This window comes from Mustela lutreola, chromosome 10 (genome assembly GCF_030435805.1).
Source record: "Mustela lutreola isolate mMusLut2 chromosome 10, mMusLut2.pri, whole genome shotgun sequence".
NCBI classification, from domain to species: domain Eukaryota; kingdom Metazoa; phylum Chordata; class Mammalia; order Carnivora; family Mustelidae; genus Mustela; species Mustela lutreola.
Window position 1 is genome coordinate 10,734,806 of NC_081299.1, and position 22,240 is coordinate 10,757,045.

At 52.1% G+C, this 22,240-nt stretch overlaps 1 protein-coding gene and 1 long non-coding RNA gene across 12 annotated transcripts in view; one reads left to right on the plus strand and one right to left on the minus strand.

Moving 5' to 3' along the window:
• Positions 1-22,240, plus strand: part of FHAD1 (forkhead associated phosphopeptide binding domain 1) — a 129,830-nt gene that overhangs the window by 91,709 nt on the left and 15,881 nt on the right. For 10 of the 11 annotated variants that reach the window (XR_009345089.1, XM_059136013.1, XM_059136010.1 and 7 more), the window contains 11 exons: positions 724-831; positions 2,615-2,722; positions 5,307-5,414; positions 9,502-9,675; positions 11,842-12,067; positions 13,239-13,323; positions 13,862-13,968; positions 15,762-15,921; positions 17,362-17,494; positions 20,739-20,868; positions 21,708-21,832. Coding sequence is in view for 10 of the 11 variants with exons in the window: in XM_059136013.1 (XP_058991996.1) it covers positions 724-831; positions 2,615-2,722; positions 5,307-5,414; positions 9,502-9,675; positions 11,842-12,067; positions 13,239-13,323; positions 13,862-13,968; positions 15,762-15,921; positions 17,362-17,494; positions 20,739-20,868; positions 21,708-21,832 (1,464 nt within the window). In the remaining variant the exon portion in view is untranslated. The remainder of the gene's footprint in view (positions 1-723; positions 832-2,614; positions 2,723-5,306; positions 5,415-9,501; positions 9,676-11,841; positions 12,068-13,238; positions 13,324-13,861; positions 13,969-15,761; positions 15,922-17,361; positions 17,495-20,738; positions 20,869-21,707; positions 21,833-22,240) is intronic. The other variant, XM_059136017.1, reaches the window with a different exon arrangement.
• Positions 10,139-11,457, minus strand: LOC131809220 (uncharacterized). Its single transcript, XR_009345090.1, has 3 exons — positions 11,386-11,457; positions 11,185-11,292; positions 10,139-10,946 (listed from the first exon to the last, which is right to left on the minus strand). It is a non-coding gene; the product is annotated as an uncharacterized LOC131809220 (long non-coding RNA).

Genomic DNA, 22,240 nt, shown 5'->3' on the forward strand with positions numbered 1-22,240 from the left:
TTGAAAGCTACGGTGCCCTTTCTTGCAGTGACTAGAAACAGGGGCCTCGTGGGCAACTCCGATCCTTTGGGATTGGCGTCAGCCATTTAATTCCTAAATAAAATTCCTTGAGCACAAGCACTGAACCACACTTTCCCCCATATGCCTTCTCTGAGCTCCACGTGTAAGGTTCACCCCCCCCTTCTAGAAATTGCCACGTTGGGGCTCATGAATTCAACACACTGTCCACATCTTGAAACCTGACTCTCTGTAGGAGATTTATTTTAATAATAGGGTATCCATTATTAATGAGATTCTCTCTTCTTATCAGAGCGGCTGCCTGGTGCAGTGCTAAGAGCTCAGACTCCAAAATAGACCGAGCCAATTCCCTCTGCTCACGTGGTCCTGGGCGAGGGCCTCTGGGCACAGGCAGTGGGCCGACCTCCTCAGTGGGCCCAAATCCTAACCTCACCTCCAACAGACTGCATGACCCCTGGACCTTGTGCAACTTTCTGTTCCTTGGTTTTCTCTACAAATGGGGGACACTAACTCGCCCGCTAGGGTTACCGTGATAGGGTTCACTGTGTGTGACAAGCCTGCCATGGGCCCCCAGCATGGGATTCTCACCCCACCCCTACCACCCCCCAGGATGGGAGCTGCTACCACTATCAGTAATATGGCCAGAATGAGCAGTCTCCCCACGAAATGCACAAGCAACCAAAAAGACTGGTCATTGATTTTCAGATTTTGGAGAACAGCATGGCCTATGAGAAAAGGAGAGCAAAGGAAGCTTTAGAGACAGAAAGGAGAAAAGTTCAAGATCTGGAGAACCACTTGACCCAACAGAAGGAGGTATGGGGAGCAGATAAATGGGCCATAGCAGCCAAAAACCCCTATGGAACAAACTAACGAACTCCAAGGTCAGACGTGAGGCCCTGGTTCTGTGCCCCTGTGGAGAGTATGGCTGGCCAGTGTTGAGCAGCACTTCCATGAGAAGTGACCAATGTCAAGTACAACTCACTAGCTGAATGACCTAGGTCAGGTCACTTGACCTCCTGGGCCTTAGTTGCTTCCTCTGTAAAATGGGTGTGGTCACAGACCCCGCCTGGTAGGAGTAAATGAATTAATAAAGACAGAGCATTTAGAACTACACCTTGCACTTGGCGGGCCCTCTACATAACCATTCCCCGCTCAGCCACTGAAGGCAGAGGGATGCGCTCCAGGAGAGAACCCTTGGGTCCAGGTCTGGGTTGGTCCCCCAGCCAGCCTCTCCCTCCTCCTCACTGAAAGGTATTTACGACAACCCAGCACGGGCACAGTAGAAAGACCCTCGCTCCCAGCTCTGGTCTCCTGGTTTCATAGACTTTTTGTAGAGACACAAAGAGCTGTGGAGCGAGATGGCAGAGACCGGTACATAAGCTTGCGTGGCAGTTCCACGGGTAAGTGTCCGAGGTCCGGAATAGATGAGAAGAAGTACACCCTTGGGGAGAGGGTGACAGTGGTTTGGGCAGGCCTGGGCACCATGCCTGGGGAACGCTGGAGACATCCACCTCTAGCCACCCCCACCAGCCTAGGGACTGGGCCCACCACCCACATTGGCCTGGAGCCGCCATGAAAGGCAGACCCAAGGCTGAGAGGAGAGGTGTCACTCAGGCTAACCCAAACACGCCAACCGCCCCTTTCCCGAGATGTCAAAAAAGGGCTCTCAGGAGCTGGAGGCCAGGGAGAGAACTCAGTGACTTATAGCGGCAGCTCCATGAGCTGGGCTCCAAGGGCGCAGGCGGCACAGACTTGGCCTGGCCTCAGGGAACTCCCAGAAACACAGTACTGACTCCGTGAATTTTTCCACTTGTTTCATTCGTCCATCCACAAATGCGCCCGAGCACCTAGCATGGGCCAGGCCTTGTTGGGCGTTGGGGACACCACAGTGCACAAGAAGGACCAGAGCTGTGTCCTCTCAGTGCTCCCACTCTAGGCTGAGGGACAGACCCCACAGAACCAGGTGCCCACAATAACTCCAGGGCCACAAACCTGGGAGAAGATCAAAGGGGTGGGCTAGAGAGTGGCCACAGGCAGGAGGGCCTCTCCGAGGAGGTGACATTGGAGTGAGACCTGGGGGGGAGAAGAAGATTGAAGGGAACATCTAGGGTGAGAAAATGCCACTGAGTAAAGTGGCCCAGCTGTGGAATCCAAGGACCTCCGTTAGCCCCAGGGACAGGGCAGCAGTGTGAGGAAGGAAGGGAAGTGCGACAAGATGAAGCCGGATGAGGGGTCCGGGGAAGAAAGCCAGAGGGAGGTGCAAAGTGGTAAAGCATGAAAGCCTAGTAGGCGAAAAGTGCTGATTCTGGTTCAAACCCCAGCTCTGTCCTGCCGTGCTGTTTGACCCTGGGCAAGTGCCTTGCTGTCTCTGTGCCCTCATCTGTAACATGGGTCTAGTGACTGAACTACCTAGACGTTTGTTGGGAGAAGTCAACATATTCGTTATCAAGTTCCTGAGCCCTTGCTCGAAACCCTGACTCACTGGTCTCCGTGGTTACTAATCCTGGGTCTCCATGATTGCTAATCCTGGCTTCCCCCATGGTGCCCCTTCCCTTCCTTTCTCGCTATACTCCCTCAGACCAGTTGTCACTTCCAGATTTCAGAGAGCAGCCTCGCCCACGAGAAACACAAAGCCAAAGAGGCCATAGAGCAGGAAAAGAAGAAGGTGCAAGATCTGGAGAACTACATCACCAAGCAGAAGGAGGTGAGAGTCTCAGGGGCAGCCACAGAGGGGCCTGGCGCAGTTAAGAGCAGGGCTCTGGAGACAGGTGGTCTGGCTTCGAATCCCATCTCTGCCGCTTTCTGCCCATGCGACCTGAGGCAGGTGTCTTACCATCTCTGTGCCTACATTTCCCGGCTTATAAAATCCAGATGATGCCAGTAGATCAGCCCCATTGAGTGGTGAGGCTTGATTGCTAACGAGCTCATAAAACACATGGGAAAGTGTCCAGCAGTCAGTGAATGCTCCGTGTGTTGCCTGCCGTTATTATTATTATTACTATTATTATTATTATTATTGATTATTACTGTAAGCTCACAGCTGGGAAGTGGAGGGCATAACCGAACCCCACACTGTCCCCCTCCTCTCCTTAATATCCCTGGACAGTGCATGGCTTCAGCTGCCTGGGGTCGCAGAGGGGATGTCAGGAGGTGGGTGCCTGAATTTCTCATCACCTGGACAGCAGCGTCTCCGCCAGAGCTTGTCCCCATGGGTGTTGTGACCTGCCCAGTCAAACCGCATTTACAGTTGTTCCTGGGAGGAGCAGACACCAGAGGAGCACAGGCTGTTGTACGGGACCCTCTGCACTGTATAGGACAGAATTCACTCCTCCTTGGTCCCAACAGTACAAGGGACACACACACACAATGACTCATATCACAAAAGTCAAGTCACGGGATCAAATGCACAACCTGACAACAGGGGGTGAAACTTCAATGCAGGTAAATACAATTTCAGAGGACTCTGAAGACCAGATGGGATGGAAAAACTCTTTGCATCTATTCCTATCAATCTTAGATCATTTTCTTTAAAACAAGATTCTCAAACATTAGTGTGCATAGAATCCCTTAGAGGAGGGGCAGTGTTCATTATCAAGTACCTGCCCAGGTGAGGGCAGTGACCAGGTGAGGTGGGGAGAATGGCGTGTGTCCAATGCAGGGGTGGCGGCGGGGCCACGGCAGACAGTCCAGCAAAGACCTTGGCAGTGGGACTGTGTCAGCCTTAGCAGGGAGTGAGGTCAAGCTGTTGTCAGCAGCTGTGCCCAGAGGGCCCCTTATATAGACGGCCGGGGGGTAGGGTCTTGAGGCATGGGCTCCTGCATGGTGCAGGGGACTCTGTGCCCAACTAAGTAAGAGCATAGAAGCAGGGCTCTGCCTCTGGGGAGGGTAGAGGTTTTAATGAGGAGGTCCGGTGGCTGCATGGTTAGGGCTGCATGGTTAGGGCTGGGCAATGGTGTGGTGTAACCTCCATACATTATTTGTCCTCATACTGTCCTCATACTGCCTTGGTGACAGCTGCCGGCAGAATGCAGCTTGCTGGGCTCACGCTCTGGGGCTCTGCTGAGATGCGCTGATGCACTCGGTGCCCGGTGCCCGGTGCACGTGTCACAAGCATTATTTTCAGCTGCGACACGCCAAGCAGCACAGAATCCCACAGGACAGGCAGAAGGGGGCAGCCCCTTCCGACTGGCAGGGTTGGGGCTGGACCGTCTTAGCAGACTTGGCAGCAGGTAAATGCCAGACTCGTGTGGGGAGGTGAGTCAGAGCCCAGGTGGGGCAGGCAGCCTGTGCAGAACAGGGCAAGGGGGGTGGCAGCCATGGACACTGGGCTCCAACAGCCGGGCTGCTGGGAAGACCATCTTTTTCTCCAGGGCCACGCAGTCCCAAAAACTCATCCTACCCCCAGCACCGCATTCCCTAGCATAATTTTCATTTTTCTTTTTGCCAAATAATGTATGTTCACTCAAGAAAATGTAAAAGACACAGACCAGCAAGAAGAGGAAGATGTAAATTGCCATAGTTCCAATCCCCCGAAATAACCGATATTTACATTTCAGATCGTATCTCTTCAGGCCTTTGTCTGTGCACACACGCATATACTTAAAATATGTGTCTGTGAACTCTGTGTTTGTATGGGAGTGTCACCACAAAGATTCCAAGCTGCAAATTGAGTTTTCCAATCGCCCTGCTCTGTGTACCTCCTGGGGCTTGTGTGGGTGAGGCTGGTCCTCAGTTCCCATCTCCACGTCACCAGACCTGAGGGCTTCATGTGCTCAGTTCCAAACTGTCCCAGACATCAGTTTTTGGACCCAAGCCTTTGAAGGCTGGAGAGAGCCTGAAGCCACAGGCATGGCAGGTCCACCGGTACAGGAGACCTCTCCTCTCTACTTTGACTCTCCTGCCCCACCTCCCAAGAAGCCAGGTACTTCCCAACGGAAGGCCCGCATTCCAGCTTGGCTCGGTGCCAAATGCCTTGACTTGAACATTCACCAGCACGTCACTTCCCGAACACAACCCCAAAATCCTGAACGATGAATAATCCTCTCTTTTATGCGGTGACTAACCACACATGACCTTCAGGTTCTCAGCGTCGTCGTGGCTGGCAGGCCAGGATGCCCACCCTCTCTCCCGTGAGCGTCCTGTTCCCTGAGCCCTTGCTCCAAACCCTGACTCACTGGTCTCCGTGGTTACTAATCCTGGGTCTCCATGATTGCTAATCCTGGCTTCCCCCATGGTGCCCCTTCCCTTCCTTTCTCGCTACACTCCCTCAGACCAGTTGTCACTTCCAGATTTCAGAGAGCAGCCTCGCCCACGAGAAACACAAAGCCAAAGAGGCCATAGAGCAGGAAAAGAAGAAGGTGCAAGATCTGGAGAACTACATCACCAAGCAGAAGGAGGTGAGAGTCTCAGGGGCAGCCACAGAGGGGCCTGGCGCAGTTAAGAGCAGGGCTCTGGAGACAGGTGGTCTGGCTTCGAATCCCATCTCTGCCGCTTTCTGCCCATGCGACCTGAGGCAGGTGTCTTACCATCTCTGGGCCTGTGTTTTCCTGCTTATGAAATCCAGATGATGCAGTAGACCAACCCAATTGAGTGGTGAGGCTTGATTGCTAACAAGCTCATAAAACACATAGGAAAGTGTCCAGCAGTCAGTGAATGCTCTGTGTGTTGCCTGCTGTTATTATTATGATTATTATTACTATGAGTACACAGCTGGGAAGTGGAGGCACAATCGAACCCCACACTGTCCCCCTCCTCTCCTTACTATCCTTGGACAGTGCATGGCTTCAGCTGCCTGGGGTCACAGAGGGGATGTCAGGAGGTGGGTGCCTGAATTTCTCATCACCTGGACAGCAGCGTCTCCGCCAGAACTTGTCCCCATGGGTGTTGTGACCTGCCCAGTCAAACCACATTTACAGTTGTTCCTGGAAGGAGCAGACACCAGAGGAGCACAGGCTGTTGTACGGGACCCTGTCTTAGGAACCTCTGCACTGTATAGGACAGAATTCACTCCTCCTGGGTCCCGACAGTACAAGGGACACACATACAATGGCTCATATCATGAAAGTCAAGTCACGGGATCAAATGCACAACCTGACAACAGGGGGTTAAACTTCAATGCAGGTGAATACAATTTCAGAGGACTCTGAAGACCAGATGGGACAAGAAAGCTCTGTGCATCTATTCCCATCAATCTTCGATCATTTTCCTTAAAACAAGATTCTCAAACATTAGCGTGCATAGAGTCCCTTGGAGCAGGAGTGGTGGGGCGGCATGTAAATGCCCATTTCCCAGGCCTCACCCCCAAAGATTCAGATTCAGGGTCTATGGGACGGACTCAGCAATCTGCATCTTTAACCAGCAGCCCAGGTGGTGCTTGGAACACTGCTGCCCCAGAGAGATGAGCGTCAGCAAACCAGGTCTGCATTATGAATCAACCCCAGGCACCGCTTTCTGAGGGACCTTGACCAGCTGGAGCATGCCGGGAGAAGGCAGGCCGGAGTCAGAGCTGGGGGACATGATGCCGGACTTGCCAGCCGAGGCCGGCTCACTGAGGGAGGGCAAGCCAATGCTGCGGGTCCTCGTAGCCCCAAGGGCACAATCTGTTCACACACAGCCTTGTTCCCCCAAATGATTCACCGTGGATCTTCCATAAAATACTTCAGTCGGGGCAGGAGGAACGGCGACATTAACATTTTTAAAGTGGAGTAGTCAGGACATGTAATGGAGCAGGGATGAGAATAATGACCCCCCCCCAAAAAAAAAGTTTGTCACTGAAATCAGCAGTCAGTTTTCACTCTAACGGTTACAGTGAAAGGTGGGGTGCTCGGGTGGCTTCGCAGCTCTGCAGAGGAAATGAACCGATGGGTGGCTCGTGGCTAGCCCTGTTCCTGTCCTCTACCCAGAGAGAATCCCTCCTGCGGAGCACCAGAGAGAGGGCTCTGTTGTGCACTGGACAGCCTCAGGGAAGACAGATGCCATCAGAGTGCAAGGTCTTGTGACAGCCCTCCAGGCAGCCCAGGGGCATCACAGCAGACAAGGAGAAATGGGGACCCCCTCCCAGAAAGTCCCCATGTACCGAGGAAAGACCGAGGAAGGACAAGGTCAAGGACCCCCCCCCAAAAAAAAAAACAGAGAGTTGCTTATTCACGTGCTGTTTTGCTCCTCTGCGTGGAAGAGCAATGGGCGTGGGAGAAGAGGGCTTCGAAGAGCGGGGAGAGAAACACGCACCCGGCCTGTGGGCACAGCCCACTTGGGTGTCCTGTCCTTGAGTCAGTCCGGCTGAGCTGCTGGCAAGGAGCGAAGACCCCAGGCAGTGCGTTCTGCCCTTGGGCAGCTTCATGGCCATCAAAGAAACCGTTTGTTTGCTGTGGATTCTCGGGGACAGCTGGAGGGCTCCACTGGGTGCTGCAGGTGACAGGCGGCTCCATGGGATGCCTGCCAGCATCCCCGGGGGCGGGGGAGGGGCACCTCCTCTGGCCAGGGCTGCCCACAGTCTGCACCAGGATTTCTCCGCAGCCACGGTGACGTGAAGGCCCCGAAATAGAACCAGATGGACTTCAGTGGTGATACACCGGGAATGCAGCCGCTCCCAGGTGAGGCTTACAGGAAGCCAGTGACGAAATAGCTTTTTCTCGAGTTTAAATCCATTTCCCTTCCCAATTATAAAAGGAGCAACCGTTTACAGGAAATCGCTTGGAAGAAGATAAAAAAAAACTGCCCCTGATTTCCACTGAGCAGAGTTACCCCCAGTGACATTTTCATCTGCTTCCTCCCAGACCATCTCCACGTTGATCCTTATTACAGACATCAGCACCTGCATTTATGACAGTGGTTGACCCTGTTACACTGTGCACATGGACCTGGATGCTCTATTTTAACCGAATGCATTACCGAAACGTCTCCACAGCTTGCAACGTTCTTCCACGACCTGCCCTGGACGGCTGGCTGACTGGGGTTTGCACTGTGTGGGGTGGACCCCAATTTGTTGACCTGTCCCCTATGCTTGGGCCCCGGGGATGTTTCTCACTCAAGTTAAAAATGCTTGGCTGGACAGCCCTGCGTATCAGTCCTTATGAAAGTATGCAGTTTACGTCCTTAGGAAGGATTCCCAAAAGTGGCATTGCTGGGTCACAGGGTGTAAACTTGTTCGGCCTCTTGACACACATTCCCAAATGATCCTCCAAAAAAGGTCATACCGGTTTACCCTGCCAGCAGCCGAGGCTGAGCGGACCCGGCACTACATCTCATGGACTACTATTTTACATCAGATGAAATAATGTTTGTGAAAAACCCTCATACTGTATGATTCCAAGTCTGTGACGTTCTAGAAAAGGCAGAACTATGGAGACAGTAGGCCAGGGGTTGGTGGAGGGGAGGGAGGACAACATGGAGCACGGGATTTTCAGGGCAGTGAAATTCCTCTGCAGGATACTAGAAGGGTGGAAATGTGTCATTGTACATTTGCTCAGACCTGTCGAGTGTACAGCACTGAGTGAACCCTAGCGTAAGCTGCGGACTTCTAGTGACTGTGATATGTCAGTGCATGTTTATCAGTGGGAGCAAAGGTATCTGGTGCGGGATGTCGATGATGGGGACTCTTCCATTGTGGGGGGAGAGCAAATAAGAGAGCTCTGTATTCTTCTCTCAATTTTGCTGTGAGCCCCAAACTGCTCTTTCAAAATAAATCAAGTAGAGGCGCCTGGCTGGTTCAGACGGTTATGCGTCTGCCTTCAGCTCATGATCTCAGGGTCCTGGGATCAAGTCCCACATCGGGGTGCCTACTCAGCGGGAGACTGCTTCTCCCTCTGCCCCTCCACACTCCACCCCGCTCATGAACGCGTGCTCTCTCTCACTCGCTCAAATAAATAATCTTTTTTAAAAATAAAGTCAAGTAAGTAAAGAAAGTTCATGAAACCCCCCACACACACCCAGGACCAGTCACAAAGCTTCTATTCTTTGTGGTCTGAGGAGGGCTCCTGGAGGAGAGTAGAATCTGGGGAGTCCAGGGCTGGCATTAAGAGGAGGGATGAAGTGCGCAAGGTCGACCTTGCTGCAGCCCAGAGGGAAGCGGGGAGGCCTTCCCGCCGAAGCCAGGGAGGGATGCAGGGAAGGGTGCTGTAGGCAGATCCTGGGGCAAAAGGGTGAAGAACCTCGGCACATTTATCCTGGAAAATAGATTTAGAGAGAGACATGACAGCCCTCCTCAAATATTTAAAGGGCTGCCTCATAAAAGAGAAATAAAACTTACTCAGTGCACTCCAGGTGACAGAACTGAGCTCAGAGACCAGAAATCACAAGGAGACAGCCTCAGCTGGAGAGAAAAGAGAGCTCTGTGACAGAGAAAACATGGACTTTGCGCTGAAAAAGGGACATTAACAGAATAGAATTCACCTCCTCTCTGAAAACAGGGGGCCAGGACGGGGACAGCTAGGGTAAATACTCATTCCCAAATTTCTGCTAATTTGATGTTTGCTGTTTGTCCAGGAAATAGATTTAAAAGTGCAAAAAGAAGGCGTTTTGAATAATAAATTAAATGATGCACTGGCCATGGTAGAAGAGACTCAGAAAAGCAAGACAGCCGAGAGCCTAAGAGCAGAGAACCTCAGCATGAAATTAAATGAAACGTTAGCTGAACTGGAAACCACCAAGGCAAAAATGGTGAGTTGGTGCCCTCCGGGGACAGGAGAGTCTTTCCCTCAATGAAGGATCACAATGCCGGGAGGACCCGGGACTTAGCCCAGGGGCTCTCAGCCCGGCTGCTGCTGGTACCCCAGGCTGACTCACCCTTTCTCATGCACAGCCGTGTAGCGCGGGGTGCATAACATCGCCCCAGGTCTCTACCTGCTCGATGCTAGTAGCATCCTCCCTCCACACCCGTCAGCCCACGGTATCTTCAGATTTCGCCAAATGTCCTTTTGGGGGCAAAATCACCCTTTATTGAGAAGCACTGGTCTCAAAGGAAAGGCAAACAGAGGCTACAGTGCTCTCTCTCCAGGCATTCTAAGATGTTGTAATACAGGGTCCTCACAGGATCAGACTGAGGGGCTGAGCAGCCCCAGACCTTGGTAATCAGTGACTATTCCGCAGACTTTAAGATAATGTTTTAAAATTTTAGCTTGGCATTCAAGGCCCTCCACCATCAGGGCTCAATACTGTACACATTTATCATCCATACATTCAACCAACAGGTTTGTGGGCAAGGACATCATGAGGACTCATCTGGCCGAAATGCACAAAGTGAATGTGAGAGGGACTGGAGTTGGGGAGGCCAGCTTGGGCTGTGGCACATGGTGGCTGTGTCTATAGCCCGAGTCATAAGGAGCTGCAGACTCGGGGTGGCACAGGAGCGGGCAGGAAGGAGTGGCCATAAGGACAGACACGAGAAATGGCAGGACTTGAAAGCTGATGGAGGGGACTTGAGCACCAAGGAGAGGGAGGGGCTGGGCTTCGAGCCGGGGCACCCAGGGTATGGATGGCCTGTGGGTGACATGGTGACAGGACTATGGAGGTCAGAGTGGCTTTTATCGGGGAGGGTCTGTCTTCTGGGGAAAGAATTCAGACTGAGGCGAGGGTGGGGCAGCAAAGTCCAAATGTGCCCCAAACTTTTGGTGGTCCTGTAGATTTGGGGGAGAAAGCAAGATACGACATCTCAGCGTAGAGGAGGCATGATCACTAAAACGGTGTGTGGGCCTGAGTTTCAGGATCTGGGGCTGCGGCCCAACATGTCATCCAGGAAGAAGGAGCAGGAGTCTGGTGTCAGGAGAGCCAGGAATGAGTGGTCGGAGCAGCAGGCGGGGAGCAAGGATGAGGCATTGAGAAGCCCCAAGAAGAGCCTCAGGAAGGACAGGGCGGCTGCGGGAAGGGGTCCAGCTCCCCTCTTGGTGATGATTGGGAATTTTGACTTTTAAGAAATAGAAATTTGGGGGCGCCTGGGTGGCTCAGTGGTTAAGCCGCTGCCTTCGGCTCAGGTCATGATCTCAGGGTCCTGGGATCGAGTCCCGCATCGGGCTCTCTGCTCAGCAGGGAGCCTGCTTCCTCCTCTCTCTCTCTCTGTCTGCCTCTCTGCCTACTTGTGATTTCTCTCTGTCAAATAAATAAATAAAATCTTTAAAAAAAAAAAATAAAAAAAAAAAAAAAAAAAAAAAAGAAATAGAAATTTGGGGTGACTGGGTAGCTTAGTCGGTTAAGCATACGACTCTTGACCTCAGCTCCGTCTTGATCTCAGGGTCATGAGTTCAAGCCCCGTGTTGGCCTTCAAGCTGGGCATGGCACTGACTTTAAAAAATAAAAAGAAATTAAAGAAAGAAATACAAATTCATTCTCTGTTTCTTTTAAAAGTGTTCATTCTTTAAGTCAACAAATACTTACTGAGCATTTAGGTCTAGATACTGTGGCAGGGATGTAGGCACTGGTGCTGTGGGTACATCGGTAAATACGGAAAAGTAAGTTTCTGCTCTCCTGGAGCTCCCCTTCTAGTGGGAATGGTAAATAAATAAGATCGTTCAGATGGTGATAAGCACGTCATGGAAAAAGAAAGCAGAAGATGGAATAGAAAGTGTCTCAGTCTTCTCCTCTAGACAGGCAGTCCTGGAAGGGCTTCTCTCAGGAGGTGACATGGGACTTGAGACATGAAACACGAGAAGGAGTCAGCCATGCAAGGAGCTGGGGGGAGGAGAGTACCAGGCAGAGAAAACAGTATGTGCAAAGGCCCTGAGATGGGTCCAGTTCCATGCCTGTAGGTGCAAAGGGGGCATACTGGTATTGTCACCTTTGGCATCATGCCCGGCTCCCGAGACCGTGCTAATGACTTCCCTGCTTCCCCAGCTCGTCATGGAGGAGCGGATACAGCTGCAACAGCAGACAGTGAAGGCCCTCCAGGAAGAACAGGATTCCCAGAAACATGGATTTGAAACAGAAATCAGGGAATATAAGGAGCAAATCAAACAGCACTCCCAGACGATCGTGAGCCTCGAAGAAAGACTCCAAAAAGTGACCGAGCACCATAAAAAAATAGAAGGAGAGATTGCAACATTGAAGGACAGCGACCCAGGTCAGTCCAAAGAGAAGCTGCAGAAATCATAGCGTTCAGGGCAGGTTCTGATTATCCCGTGGGTCCCCACACGCTGATGATGGGCCAGAAAAGGCCACACCTCGCTTGAATGCTCCATTTTCCCCTGGGACACCATTTTCTTCCTATTACACAACAAGGTTTGGGGCCCTCGAGGCCCAGGTTAGTCAGAGGTCACAGCAACCGGACGGGATGTCCTTTGTGCCAAGCCAGTGAGCCAGCAGAGACGCCCAGGCTGCCAGGCTGCCGAGAGGCGACAAAGGCGGCATGCCACCGAGTGTCTTTTCCGCATGAAAACATCCCGTGCAGGGCCTTTCTTTTTGCCCTCTGGAGTTTGCGACTTCGTCTAACAGCTTTTCATAACCAGCTTTAAAAAGAAATCCAAAAGGGTTTAAGAAAAGAACTCAGGGTTGTGAGCACATACTTGCCCTAAATGACCAAGGCGACGCTATGTACTGCGGAGATGCTGAGCTCTTGGGGAAGAGTTCTGGAAGTTGAGGTCTCGGGCCAGTGTTGCTCAGCCACGGCATCAAATGCCAGCAGCACTCCCCACCCCAGTGTGACTACCAGAAACATCTGCGGACATTGCCAGGTGTCCCCTTGGGGGTAGGGAGGCAATATCAGCCCTGATTGAGAAACATGGTCCTGGTCTCCAGCCAGCTGACAAGCTGGCAGGGCTCACTTCATGCTTTCATTCACTTGTCACTCTTTGTTGAGCATCTGTTAGGTCCCAAGCTTATTCTAGGCACTGGGGATTCCGTATGGACTGGCCAGGCAGGGTCCCTGCTGTTCATCAAATGATGGCCCTGACAGGTGACCCAGGAGGAAGAGGGCACCATGGCCCAGGCATGGAGCGAGACTCAGTTTCCCAGAACTGCCAGGTTCTGTCTCTCCTATCCCCCTTTCCTCCCCTATAAGTGGAGTTCATGATCCCTTGTTCATTGAGTAGCTGGAAAGATTTCATGAGCTCCTGCATGGGGGGTCCCATCCTGTCCCACAGAACCCATGGTGGGGCTCATTAGGCAGAGAAAGTGGCAGGCTGTAGCGGGGGTGGCTAAGTTGGAAAAGACGCAGATGTGTTTATAAGCCCCGGGGAGGGAGAGCAGTGGCTGCTTGCAGACTATAATGACCCTCACGGGCTCCTCTGATTCAGCCCAGGAGGAGGTAATGCAGCGAGACCCCCCACCGACGCCTCCAGTGGACAGCAGTGTCAAAGATGAAGTGTGTGACACCTTGATGTGAGTACCTGAGGGGTGTGTGCATACCGGGCCAGAGACCAGCCCCCCAACCCCCACTTCCGGCCACGTAATCGGAACCTGGAAAAAAGGAGTCGAGTCTGGGGTCTTCTCGCTGTCATCTGAATTTCTCTATCCTCTAGAAGGTCAAGATGGTGTCATGGAAAGATCTGGGTGGCTCTTTGTTCAGATGCCAACTCAGCCCCTTGCAGGTGTGTGGCTCTGGGCAAGTCACACCCCCTTGGTGCACCTTAACTTAATCGCTTGTGAAGTAAGCCACTATTTGTTATCACTCAGCCTCAGACTGAACCCAGCTGGGATCCTCTGTCTTATCTTCCTGTAATTTTTTTTTTTTTACATGGAAATGAATTTTTGCTTTGAGAATTTTTAAAGAGTATGCTTCTCCCCCTTGCTGGGACTGGAATCCCGAGGCCCCACACTGAAGGAGGAGCACTTGGTGATTCTAGCTGGCCCCTTCCAGGCACTGGGGACATCCCAGGGCCTGAGGTGAGCTGACTTGGCCTATCTTTGTGAGTTTCAGAGGGGATCTGCTGACCGCTCAGAAGGAAATCCTATCTCAGCAGGAGGTCATCATGAGGTTAAGGAAAAACCTCACAGAAGCTCACAACCGAATGTCAGATCTGAGAGGTTTGTATGATTGCCCGCATCTCTTGACTTCCTGACCCGCTTCGAGAAAGGAAAGAACAGGCTTAAGAAAGCTTAGCGTTAAAAATTCTGCTGACCTGCTTTCCTGGGTGGTCACAGCATTGGAGCATTTGTACCTCGGTCAGCAGGACAGATGCCCGATCAGGGGGCCACGGGGACCATTCTCAGAGGGTTCAGACCTCTGCGTTGAAATGCAACTTTCTTTTTTGGGAAAAATCCCCTTTTGCCTCAGAGGATTTGTCTCTGGAGGCAAAGTCTGGGAGGGAGGGCACAAAGCCCAGCACCCCCCATCTCTGGGACCTAGAACAAGGCACTCTCTCCTCGCCTCCCCTTCCTCTGGTATAAAACCACCTACAACACGCCTGCTTCCTAGAGCTGGCTGGACACAGCAGCCACCTACATTGGGGACCAAAGACCACGAACCAGTCTAGCTGAAGGTTCCCACTTTGCTCTTTCTCTCTGCTCCCCACCCAGCCCTGTCCTTTTGTTTCTGCCTCCCCTCTTTTGCTTCTTAGAGCCATCTTCCCCTTCCCAACCCCAGCCTCCATCAAGCCAAAAGGCACAGGCAGGCGGAAGTCAGGAGACAGAACTCGGTTTGGGGAAGTGGAGGGAGGGTGAGGAGACTCCTCTTGTGCCCTTCTCAACCCCTGTGCACCCCCAAACCTTCACTGGTGTTTGCTCCCCCTGTGGCTATACTCTCAATGCCCCCAGGACATTTATGGCTGAGTTTTTCAAAGATTGATTGTTTTGTTTTGTTTTTAAAGATTTTATTTATTTATTTGACAGAAAGAGATAGTGAGAGAGGAACACAAGCGGGGGAGCTGGAGAGGGAGAAGCAGGCTCCCCTCTGAGCAGGGAGCCCGATGCGGGACTCAATTCCAGAACCCCAGGATTATGACCCAAGAAGAAGGCAGACAATTAACTACTGAGCCACCCAGGTGCCCCAAAGAGTGATTTTCACACTAAAGTATGAAACAGTGGAGTAGAGAGGCTAGCAGGTCTAGTTCTAGAATTGGGAAACATTGGACCCGATTTCTGATCTGCTATTTTTTTTAGTCCCATGAGTTTCGGCAAGTGCCTTTACATCTCTGAGCCTGTTTCTGCTTCTGGGAAGTGGGGGCATGGCCAGTAGCTCAACTGTAGGGTTGCTGTGAAAATTTGGGGTGATGCAGGTATCTCTGTTTGGGTTTTGCCAGAGGCTGACCCTGAGGTCATGCTGCTGCTGCCAGCAGTGTATTTGAGAGTTGATCCCGGGAACTAGCAGCAGTGGAAATGGACCAGAGGCAGGAAAGGGACGAAGCCAAAGAGAGCTGTGTTGTCCGGCAGGGGCAGAGTGGGCAGCTGGAGCTGAATTCTGCAGGGGTGAGGGAACCGGGCTGTGAATTCCAGTCTCACCTGTCTCAGGTGGAGGCTGATGCATCTGGCAGACCCAGGAGCTGAGCAGACCCCAGAGGCCATAGAAAGAACACCCTTAGGCAAATAGACCTAGAGGCAGACAGCCGAAGGTCAACCAGGGAGCCCCAAAATGCCACAGATGCAGAGGCAGGGCCCTGACAGCTTCTGGAACGCCGGGGTCGGGCAGAGATTTGCTGTCATTTGTGAAGACACAGGAAGATCCCCATGGCTGTCACTAACGCCGCCCACCACCATGAGAATTCCTGGACAGGGGACCCACCGCATGGTTCTTATAGGCCTGGCCAATCGGCTATGGCCCTGGCAAAGCCCCGGGGCAGGAGACCGTCCCCCACCCCCCACCAGCTTTCCTTCTCTCCCAGGGGAGCTTAATGAAAAGCAGAAGATGGAACTGGAGCGGAACGTGGCGCTGGTCCAGCAGCAAAGCAGCGAGCTGAGAGCACTCAGGGAAAAGATGGCACAGCTGACCGGCCTGGTGGAAAGGAAGGACAGGGAGCTGGGGGTCCTCAAGGAGACGCTCAGGTGCGTGGGAAGGCCCTCCTGGTGTAGGGAGCCCAGACACCCACAAGTGCCCAGGGAGCCTCGCACATGGAGGTCACTGGGTAAATGGCGAAGGGATGAATGGATGGATGGACAGACAGACAGATGGACGGATGGACGGACAGCATGTGTTTCATTTATCATTTAAAACAGAGTTTGCTGGGACGCCTGGGTGGCTCAGTTGGTTAAGCAGCTGCCTTTGACTCAGGTCATGATCCCAGCATCCTGGGATCGAGTCCCACATCGGGCTCCTTGCTCTGCAGGGAGCCTGCTTTTCCCTCTGACTCTGCCTTCCACTCTGTCTGCCTGTGCTCGCTCTCACTCGCTCTCTCTCTTTGACAAATAAATAAATAAAATCTTAAAAAAACAAAACAAAACAAAACAAAAAACAGAGTTTGCTTAATTCTGTGCCTCTCAAGCATTCCTGCCGAGTATTCCAGAGGACAGGTCTCAGCTTAGTGCCCCTTCTTCAGGGAGCCCGTCATCACTTACCCTCACCAAACACAGCCAAGGGCTCCGACACTGCCCAGGGTCTCTCAGTCCCTGCACTCCAACACTCTCACACAGCCGGGGTGCTGTGGCCTGGTTAGCTGTCTGCCTTCCCCGTAAGGACCCCCATAGAGACCTTGCCTGCTGTTGACTCCCTAGCATTCACACAGTGCCTGGCAGGCCCAGAGGGAACTTTGTAAATATTGATTGAACAAATGTATAAACTGGGGTAAAAGAAGTCAGCTTAAAATAAATGTGAAATTTCATTGTCATTCATGGATTAGGCTAAAAACTGTATGTGACTTTGCAGTTTCATCCACAACTTATCCTTATTTTGACATAAGAGGAATGTTTTCTCCAAGAAAGGTTGAGTAAAATCCACATCTTGTGACTACCCTGCAGCTTCATATGCCTCATGGCTCCTGGCCAAGACAGATTCACATGGTGGTTAAAGACACAGGCTGCCCCGATTCAAAGCCAGCCCACCTTCACTGGCAAGCTTCGTGACCATGGGCAAATTGCTTGCGTCACTTCCTTGCCTGTGAAATGAGGCAACGAGAGCCCCCAGCTCATGGGACTGTCATACAACACATGTGTTGTTCGTGTTGTATGTGTCAACACATACAAAGTGTTAGAAAGAACAGACACACAGTAGATACCCCAGTAAATGCCCCAGCAGGTGTCCCGCAGGCTTACTGTGGGAACAAGGGTGGACAGGTGTCTGCTGCCCTAGCCAGGATTTCAGAAGTCCCCTGAAACTAAGTTCTCTAGAAATCTGTGGGCAGGGCACTCGCAGACCTGAAGGCTTCAGTGACCTATACAAATGGAATTCCTTTTTCTGTTCTGCCAGTGGTTCCAAAGGTCGCTTGCTGTTCCTGGAACCTCAGGTTGCTGGCCATTCTGCTGGCCAGTGACTCATCTTCTCTCCCCTAGGGCCTCCCAAGAGAAACACAGAGTCCAGCTGTACAAGGAGAAGGAACAGAAGCCCAGGAATGCGGCCAAGATGTGTGATATCTCAGTGCAGATAGAACCGGTCCACACGGAAATTCTCCTGAGCAGTCAAGAGGTGAGCGCCGCTGGGGCCTGGCCACGCAGGGGCGTGGCGTTAAAAAGGAGCCTGACTGTGCCTGTCTTTGCTTCTGAAAGTATTTTCATTCTAAGTTACAAAAATGTGGCTTGCCTATGGGAAATACGCACGGTAACAGCGGTAGTCCCCACCCCCAACACACACACAGCCACTGGAGGTCACGGCTATCGGCAGTTCGGCCTATGCACCAGCAGTCCTTTTCCTCACAGAGACCGCTCACCCTCCTCACACAGGCGTGACCCTGCAGTGTGCAAAGGTCAGCCTCCGCTCCAGGCCGCCTGGGTTCCATCCCGGGGTGGGACTCCTGCACCCAGAAACTCTGACCCCAGGGAGGTCATGGTACGCTGGCTGGCTCATCGGGGAAAGTGGGAGTCATGTCAGCTACCACCACGTGGGGCTGTAGAGAGAGAAATTTTATTTATGCACAAAACACACATAATCTATGTATGCATGTTTATTCAATAGAACTTTTTGCAAAATAATGGTATTAAGCCACATATATTCTGCAACGTGATTTTTTTTTTTCCCACTGAACACTGTATAAAAGCCAAAGAGCCATTCTTTTAATTGGGTGCATAGAATTTCACTGCATTCCCTCTTGTCCACGCCGGGTTCCCCATTGATGGACATTGATGATGCTGTCTCTACTTTCCATGCTGTTATAGTTAACGTCCTTGCGGGTGTGTATGTAGAACAGATTCCCGGATGTGAAAATGCTGGGTCCAGAGGGCATCCCAAATTGTGCATGACAGGGCCAGACGATCTTCCCAAAGAACCGTACCAGTTCTGCTCCATGCCTGTCTTGCGGTGGCTCCTCTCGGGGCGCCTGCCCAGAAGCCTTTGCACGCCTGGATGTCTCGACTACACAGAACCCAGGGAGCGTGTCTCCGAGTGAGAGCAGCCTTCTCCACGCTGCACCCGAAGGTGGCCCTCCCGCTCTGCCCTGCAGCGGGGGCTGTGATGCCTCCCGTGGTCCCAGGAAGGCTGACTGCGGGGGGGCAGTGGTTCCTCGAGGCCTCCGCTTTCCTGGAGTCCAGGGACATCCTTTTCCTCTTTGCTTTATGAAACTGGAGAACAGGGCATTTCAGTAATGGGCTTTGGATTTTCACTTGGAAACAGGGCCAAATGTGTCAGCTTGCCTTCCTGCTTTCTCAAAGATGCCGTTCCCCTGCCAAACAGCAGTGAGCCGGGGCTGCACGCAGCATGAATGAGAGGGCATGGTGGCCCCGCCAGCTGTCCTTGGCACCATCACTGTCCAGAGCACCTTCACAGAAGCTGAAGGTGCTCGGGGCAGCACCAGCGGTCCCGAGCCCTGCGCTCTGCGGGGCCAGGAGTGAGGTTCGCCCCTGCCTCAGACCTGTCGGATTCCCAAGCTCTCTGCGCAGGACCCAGCCCATACTTGTTCATTCCAACAACCACTGAGTGTCTGCTGTATGCCAGGCCCAGGGCTGGGCACAGCGGAGGCCGCAGAGGGCTCCTGCTCACACCAGACTCCCTCCAACTCCGCACGAGTTTGCTAGAACGGACTGTCCACGAGATGCCGAGATGATAGCTTCCCTATGAGGCAGCATTGACCAGAGAGGATGGGGGAGGGAGGCTGCAAGATAAAAGGAAAAAAGTATTTGTTCTTTCTCAGATCGGCTTTCCAAACTCAGGCCACTTCCTCCTTCCTAAGCCAGAGTGGGTCAGAGGGCTTCAGAGTTGTATGGGAAAGAATCTCCATTTTCTTCTCTAAATAAACAAATTCCCAGAAGAGCCCTGAGTAAGGGTCACATCGAGCTCAGGCATAATCTGCAGATAGAATAACAGCCATCACCGAGCCTTGCTGCTGTGGCTGCCCCACCCACAGGTCAGTGGACCCTCCCCTCCCCTCCACACTCTTACACACACACACACATACACACACACACACCCATTCTGGGGCAAACATACATCCTCAAAGACAGCGGGGTCTGTGTAGAATCAACCCGAGAAGAGTGGACCAGCCACGGAGACTCTCAGCAGGCCGAAGACAGTGTCAGGGTCAAGTGAGGTCCTACTGAATGCAGCCATGGGTGGAGAACCCCCTTCCTTTTGCTGCTGAGCCCTGGTCCCAGCCAGAAAGCCGGAACAAGCTCCTTCCCACTCCTGTTTCTGACCTCATTTCATTCAGGCTCCATAATTGTTAACCAACTACTAAGCTCGGGCACAGTGTGGGCCCTGGGAACACCACAGTCTCCAATGGAGACAAAAGATTTGGCTCTCACAGAGCCCATGTGACACATAGAGTCTATTACTGGGCTTCGGGAGGCCCTGAACCTCCAGAATCTGTATGCAAATTTTTTAAATATGTATTTGAGAGAGAGAGAGCAGCAGGGAGAGAGAGAGAGAGAATCCTCCAGCAGACTCCCCTCTGAGTGAGGACCCCGATGCAGGGCACAGTCCTAGGACCCTGAAATCCTGACCTGAGCCAAAATCAAGAGTGAGACACTCAACCAACTGAGTCACCCAGGCACCCCTATATGCAAATTTTTGTGACTCTGGGAATTTTTCCAAAAGTTGCAACCTTCCATTCTTCTAAATCTGAAAGGTGCTCATGACCCTTAAAAGAGAGAGAAGACCTCTCCTTGTCTATGCACTTCATAAGCTCTATGCTAGCTCTGTGCCTGGTGGCCGGCATATTGGAGAGTGCAAGAAGTGGAACCCGCCCCTCATCCCGGAAAGTTCTGTTGGACAGGAGGACCTCCAGAAGTCTCAAAGGAAGGTCTCCCTTTCTCCAGACCAACCGGGAGCCAATCTATCAAATTCCCCCTAGCAAATATTAAAGAGCCATCCTTATTGGCAGTCAAGAAGAAAGTAACCATGTGTTCTTATCTAAAAATGCCCCTCCTGGAGCAGAATTTGATGTGATTATTCTGAGGCAAGACCCAAAGGACAACAAATGGAAACCCAAGCTTAGAAGAATATTAGAAGAAAATATAAAACACGGGGAGGGAACACAGAGAGGGGTTTTATTCATAGATATGCTAAGTAGGTAAGAGAGTTGGAAATCTTCCTAGATGTGACTTTATATTTGAAATGAAAAATTTAAATTCCTTCTGCGCTGACTCCCCTTACAGTAGCTTCCAAGGTACTAAGTGACAGGGTCTCTGCTAGTCATGAGTTGTACGTGTTTCTCGGAATATAAGGGATAGAGAGATTCTGACCCCTAACAAAGCTGTCCTCTGCACCATTCTGGCTACAGGAACAATCCTTCAGTGATCTCGGGGCCAAGTGCAAAGGGTCCCGACATGAGGAAATCATTCAGCGTCAGAAAAAGGCCTTGTCTGAACTGCGTGCACGAATTAAGGAGCTCGAGAAGGCCTGCTCATCAAGTAAGTGCTCTCCCTGCTGGTCTCCTTCTCCCTGCTCAGATCCCTGAGCCCCAGGCTCTAGAGGTCACTCTGGGCACTGACATTCGGCCAGGACCACCGTCTTCTGTCCCATCACTTCATAACCGAAAGGACGTTGTAATACAAGGAAAGATGGCAGGCATGATCTCAGAGTCAAGGGCAAGCCTTGATCTTAAATAAATGGGATTTCATGAAAAACTCACTACATTGTCCTTTTTCTTATTTCGCTGTGGCCTGGTGGGAACTTTGTCATGGACTAACAGTTCGAGGATCAGCCTTGGGGAACCTCCTAGAATACTCTGTTTAGAAGGGATGGCATTCTCAAGACACTGCACCTGCTGCTGGGGGTAGTGCTGGGCTAGGACCCAGAAGCCGGGGTTCAAGTTCCATCCTTGTTCCTGTGGCTGAGAGTTCACCCTCCATGTCTCAGCACTGGCTCCTGAGAGGCCCCAACCGCCTGCTAGCTATGTGTGACCTTGGACAAGCCATTTACCCGTCTAGGCCTATTTCTCACGTGCCAAGGGAGATCAGCGCTGGCCTGCAGGAAGGTCCAGGAAACAGCATCTGTGATTTTATTTATTTAAGAGGGGTGGGGGGCATGAACTGGTGAGGGGAGAGGCAGAGGGAAAGGGAGCAGCAGGCTCCTGGCTGTGAGCGGGGACCCCCAGCACGGGGCTCAATCCCAGGACCCTGATCATGACGTGAGCTGAAGTCAGAGGCTTAACCCACTGAGCCACCGAGGCGCCCCGGCAACTGTGATTATTACATGCAATAACTTCTTCCTGACCCTTTCTTTTGACTCTCAATTATTTATTTTATAGATCATAAGGACCCGCTGACTGAATCCTATCTAGACTTAAAGACGGTCAGAATGGAAAAAAATGTCCAGAAATTATTGGACGCAAAACCTGATATGCCAACTCTCTCAAGAATAGAGATCGCAGCGGTAACCAAAGAACGTTTCTCTCTGCAGTGACACGTGGAGAGGGTGGGCGCGAGGGCAGACGCTAGCCGGGTGCCCTGGCACGGCCGTGCACGTCAGTGGTTCGGGGCCAGGCCTCCCTGGGAGCCCAGTGTCTGCACCGCCTGCTCGGGGCTTTGCTGAACCAGCAGCCCCAGGTCTGAACAGAGAGGTTGCTTTCCATTCATGCCCAGCGTGTTAAATCATTGTACTGACAGTGGTCCCGAGACTGGCGGGCCCTCCTTTCCACGTGATGTGTTATATATATATCCTGCAGGAAATATTCAACAGGCTGATTTTTAACGTTATGCCATGAGTTTGCCTGAAGTTTGCTTTTCACAGCAAACTGAGAAACATGAACACATAAAGAGTAGCAGTAGAGACAGAGGGACC